The 5,017-nt window shown below is 50.0% G+C and overlaps 1 protein-coding gene across 1 annotated transcript; it reads left to right on the top strand.

Moving 5' to 3' along the window:
• Window positions 1–374: 374 nt before the first annotated feature.
• On the top strand, window positions 375–3,160 carry LOC113959074 (helix-loop-helix protein 13-like). The gene is made up of 2 exons (XM_027667840.1): window positions 375–922; window positions 2,566–3,160. Exons 1-2 carry the CDS (start codon window positions 472–474, stop codon window positions 2,601–2,603), a joined length of 489 nt encoding a protein of 162 aa, XP_027523641.1. The 5' UTR covers window positions 375–471; the 3' UTR covers window positions 2,604–3,160.
• Window positions 3,161–5,017: the final 1,857 nt, after the last annotated feature.

The following is a 5,017-nucleotide window of genomic DNA, read 5'->3' as shown; positions in this document are numbered from 1 at the left end:
CAGCCATGGGAGGGGGGGGGCTATTAACACTTCACCAGAAAGATAAAGGACTCTATTCACTTGCTTCCCAACCAAACCCAAAAACAATAACAACAAACCCCCCTGTGTGAGGCCCGCTCTAAACAGCAAGTGGACAGACTGGACTTGGGCAAGAGCTTCAATGGATTTTCCAGGAGAAAGCCAATAAAAACCTCATTCTGCCTTCGATTCATTCACATTGTTTTGCAGTCAACAGCTGATAAAAAGAGAAGCACATGGATTAATTAGTTTGCAGAGGAGAAGAATGGGATCATTCCCCTGCTGGGGAGCCACCAAGTATTTAAATCATGAGTCCCGCTTGGATTTGCATCTTTCGAGGATGTTCTTCTTCAAGGACACAACCAGGACTCCCCGACAATTACAGATTAGAACCTCACAGAGCCCTTGAAGCTGCAAGCATTTCTTGAGGTTGGTTGAGACCGGTGGGTCCTCATGGAGGAGCTTTGCTACGGCTTCGAGTGGGAAGACCCCACTGAATTCTTCTTGTGGGACCAGGCGGATGCTGAGGCCCAGCTGGAGAACTTCCCGCTGGACTGGCCGTGCCTGGAGGACCCATCCTGTGCGGGGACAGCCCGGGGGGGAGCAGAGGGTGCCCCCGGCCCGGCACAGCCCCCCGGGCAGCGCCGGCAGCGCCGCGCCGCCAACCTGCGCGAGAGGAGGAGGATGCTCAGCATCAACGCGGCCTTCGAGCGGCTGCGGGGCCACGTGCCCACCTTCCCCTACGAGCGGCGCCTGTCCAAGATCGACACGCTGCGCTTGGCCATCGCCTACATCGCGCTGCTCCGCGACATCCTGCTCTCCGGCTGCCACCCCCGGGCCTACGTGGAGCAGTGCCTGAGGAAGGGTTGGCAGAGCCAAGCGCCCGCAGCCTGGAACACGAGCGGTGAGTGACGGGCGAGGGGGGTTTTGGGGGAGCAGAGTCACATGGAATCACAGGATATCCGGAGCTGGAAGGGACCCACAAGGATTTCAGAGCCCAACAATCCCACTCTGTCCCTGAGGGCCTTGTCCAAACCCTCCCAGAGCTCTGGCAGCCTTGGGGCCGTGTCCACTGCCCTGGGGAACTTGGGCAGTGCCAACCACCCTCTGAGGGAAGAACCTTTTCCAGAGATCCACCAAAACCTCCCCTGACACAGCTCTGGCCACTCCCTCAGGTCCTATCAAAGCAATGCTTTGGGTTGCCAGTGGAAGAGCATCAAATTGCTTTTGAACCCCCACTTGTCACATCCAAGTGGCTCTGACAGCAGAGAAATCACCTGCAAAAAAGAGGAGCTGAGTAAACTCACAATCAAAATTAAAATAATTCAACTTTTCCTTCTGACTTTCTTTGGAGAAGGATTTGTTCTTAAAAAAATTAAACCCCCCTCAAAACAACTTACTAAGCTCATGGAAATGGCTCCTTTGACAAACATGATTTTTATTCTCAGAATATATTTTTAGACTTTTTTTTATCAATTCTGTGCAAAATTTATCTTTTGTGATGCAAGCTGAAGGAGGCTGTAGAGATTTTCTTTGTTTTCTTTATCAGTTTTTTTCAGCCTGTACTTGACTGAGAAAAACACCTGTCTGTGAACACAGACAGCATTTAATTTCTTAAATATTTAATGAAATATTTAATTTCTTAAAATACATATGTTCTAGTAACCAAGAGTTACTACTAGTTACTTGTATCCTACTAGAAGCAGGATACACAAAACAGAGCATTCAAATTTCAGGTTATTTCCAAAGTATAGGGGAGCAAACACCTATTTGCAATTTTTATTCTTACATAAATATTTCTATTTTAAAGTGAAGGGCTGTTATTCTGGTTTCATTTGGTTTGTACTCAATCCTGACTTAGGTGGTATGAATTTAGTCCTTTCTTCCTCCAGAATATATTGTTTCATCAGTATGTGAAGATGGGAAATTGCCCAAGTGCCCAACATGGTGTTTGTGCTGCCGAGAGCAGGGAGGAGCAGAGGGGGATTTTCAGTAGTTCTTGGCACTTTGCATTATAAGTTAATTAACTCCCTTTCTATCCCTGTCCCTTTGGAGTTTGTCACATCTCGGAAATAGGCCTTGAACCATATTGAGCCTTCAAAAGTGTGGCACAAAATGCAAGAAAAGTCATTGAATAAAAACATTCCCCTTTCACTTCCCAGGGAAGTGTCCAAGGGACAGAGCCTGAAGGAAAAAAGCAATAATTTAGTTTAAAAGAAAAGTTAATTGAGTCTTTTTCTCCTTTCCTATTCATTCCCATCAGCTACATGACTGGGAAAATGACTCCTGATATACTACTGACCACAACTCTCTTGATACAGAGAATATTTATATTTTATTGTCCAGCTTTTCCAGCTTTTAATAGATAAACAGGTTTTTAAACAACATAATGGGATCACCTCTATTGTCAGGCTTCTAGTTAACTTGGAAAGAGCCAAATGAACGAGGCTCCTCTTCTGGAGAGGTTGAAGAGTTGACTCGTTCAATGCTAATTTAAATGGGTTTGAAGTGTTTCCTGTGTTTTCCTTTCTCCCTTGTTCCCTGCAGATCTCACAGCCCGCCTGTCCTGGGTAAAGTGGGATTAAGGGCACCCAAAAGGAAGACCTTTGAAGGCAGCAGATTGCAGATCTTGATGAGGACCTGCCCGCTGGGGACCGGCTGTTCCACTCTCGGGGCTACGAGCACAGCCAGTTCTCAGCCCTGAAATGACAGATTGCAAATAAACCCGTGGCACTTACGACTCAGTTATTGTCCCACATTGCTTGCTCGCCTCATGTCCAGCACCCAGCCCCTTTGGGTGTTAAGTCAGCACTGTTTAGGGCCTTCTGCTTCTCTTCCTTCCAGTTTCTCACCCTCTGATAAAGCTCCTCTAGCATGGAAAAAACAAACCATTAAAAATCAGTGTCAGCACAGTCACAGCAACAATAGTTTTCTCTTCTGCTGGGTGAGAACTGTGCCCAAATCACAGTTCTAGCATGTGGGAAAACGTCCCCCTGAGCAGAAGAGAAAAAGAAGCAACCCCCATTGCTTGGCTGCAGATGTCCAGGGGCACCACTGTCAAAGCCACCAGGAGGGGACAGGGGGCTCTTTCTGTGTGTTTATCCAGAATTTCCCATGTCTTCAGAGGATCATGGAATGGTTTGGGTTGGAAGGGACCTAAAAGGTCACCCAGTTCCAACCCCAGGGACCTTCTTCATCCTCAGGTTGCTTCCTCCCAGTGAGGCAACTTTGGGAGGTCTGAGGAAGAGGCATTTTGGTATGGAAAGGTCCAGCCCCCACTTGGGCACCATTTCCTCCTCTCCTCCACAGCACCTCAAATGCTCATGGAAAAACAGCCTCTGGCTTTTGATCTTTTTACAGTAATTTGTAACATTTTTAGCTAATTTTTAAAGGAAATAGCACCTGAAAAGATGAAAAAAATCTTTAAAAAACCCCCCAAAAATGCATTTTTCTACATTTACCTCCTTCTCGACTCATTTTGGTTTTAAAATAAAAACAAACCCAAAAACTTACCATAAAAATAGCTGTGAATACTTATGTGAATAAGTGAATAATATAAATCTCTATGACCTGTAAAATACGAAATCATTGGTTCTTCCAAATCCACTCCTCTCCTGTGCTAGAAAGGCATCAGGGCCTGTAAGCACAGACCTGGCTGGGCTGATGTTGAGCTCATCTCATAGTCTGAGCTTAGTGAGGCTCAGCAGGGAAGGTGGGAAGTACCTTAAATCCTGACTCAGGACAAAAATACCTGGGATGGCTCCCAGAGGAGGTCATTCCTTCCCACCTGGTTCTGGGAATGCTGATCCTCTGTGTCACTCACGTGTCACAGGTTCATCAGAGATGACTTGGTGCTTGGTCCAGGTTGCTCAAGGACCTCTGTGCACCCTAAAGGACCATCCAGCCCCTCAGCCCTCAGCCCTGCAGCACTGTTGGGAGCAGCTGTCACATTGTCACCTTCCTGGTGACATCAAGGCTCAGTCCCAGCCGTGGGATCACAGGGCGGAGAGAGCTCCACAGGCACCTCAGTCACACTGGGAAGTGTCCAAATAGACCCAGCAGGGCTTTCCATAAGTGTTGTCATGGCTGGGGGTGGAATAGCCTCCAACAGGGCCTGGTGACCTGCCACCAGTGGGGTTCCACAGGGCTCCTTCCTGGGCCCTGTGCTCTCCAACACCTCCACAGATCACTTGGACACGGGACCGGGAGGGACACTGAGCAGATTTGCAGATGACACAACACTGGGAGGAGCTGTTGAGTCCCTGGAAGGCAGGGAGGCCCTGCTGAGAGACCTCCACAGATCCGAGGGCTGGGAATCACCAACAGTGGGAAGTTCAACCAGGGGAAGTGCCAGATTCTGCCCCTGGGATGGGGCAACCACGGATGGATGGACAGAGTGGAAATGTGATGCTGGAAAGCGGCCACGAGCCAGCAGTGCCCTGGCAGCCAGGAGGGCCATCCCTGTCCTGGGGGCACCGGGGGGGGATTGTCCTGCCCTGCTCTGCCCTGGGGCCCCTTCCCTACAATAGTGGGGAACTCTGGGGGACACAACACAAGGGAGATTTGAGCCATTAGAGAGTGTCCGAAGGAGGGAACAGAGATGGGGTAAGGCCCTGAGGGGAAGCCATGGGAGGACACTGAGGGCACTTGGTGTGTTCAGCCAGAGCAGAGGAGACTGAGGGGAGACCTCAGTGCAGTTCCAACTGCCTGGGCAGGGGCAGAGGAGGGGCAGGGACTGAGCTCTGCTCTGTGTGAGCAGGGACAGCACTCAGGGAGTGGCTGGAGCTGTGTCAGGGCAGGGTCAGGTTGGATCTCAGGGAAAGGTTCTTCCCCCAGAGGCTGGTTGGGCACTGCCCAGGCTCCCCAGGGCAGTGGGCACAGCCCCAAGGCTGCCAGAGCTCCAGGAGGGTTTGGATGATCCTCTGGGGCACAGGGTGTGACTCTTGGGGATGGACCTGTGCAGGGCCAGGAGTTGGACTGGATGATCCTTGTGGGTCCC

Source organism: Corapipo altera, unplaced genomic scaffold (assembly GCF_003945725.1).
Source record: "Corapipo altera isolate COAL_440 unplaced genomic scaffold, ASM394572v1 354, whole genome shotgun sequence".
NCBI lineage: Eukaryota > Metazoa > Chordata > Aves > Passeriformes > Pipridae > Corapipo > Corapipo altera.
The sequence above is the reverse complement of the archived record's forward strand: the minus strand, read 5'-3'. Positions and strand labels throughout refer to the sequence as shown.

Coding starts and splice junctions, on each gene's coding strand:
- LOC113959074 (XM_027667840.1), top strand. CDS start 472: ATGGAGGAGCTTTGCTACGGCTTCGAGTGGGAAGACCCCACTGAATTC. Junction 923..2,565: donor CGCAGCCTGGAACACGAGCG/GTGAGTGACGGG, acceptor TGTTCCCTGCAG/ATCTCACAGCCCGCCTGTCC.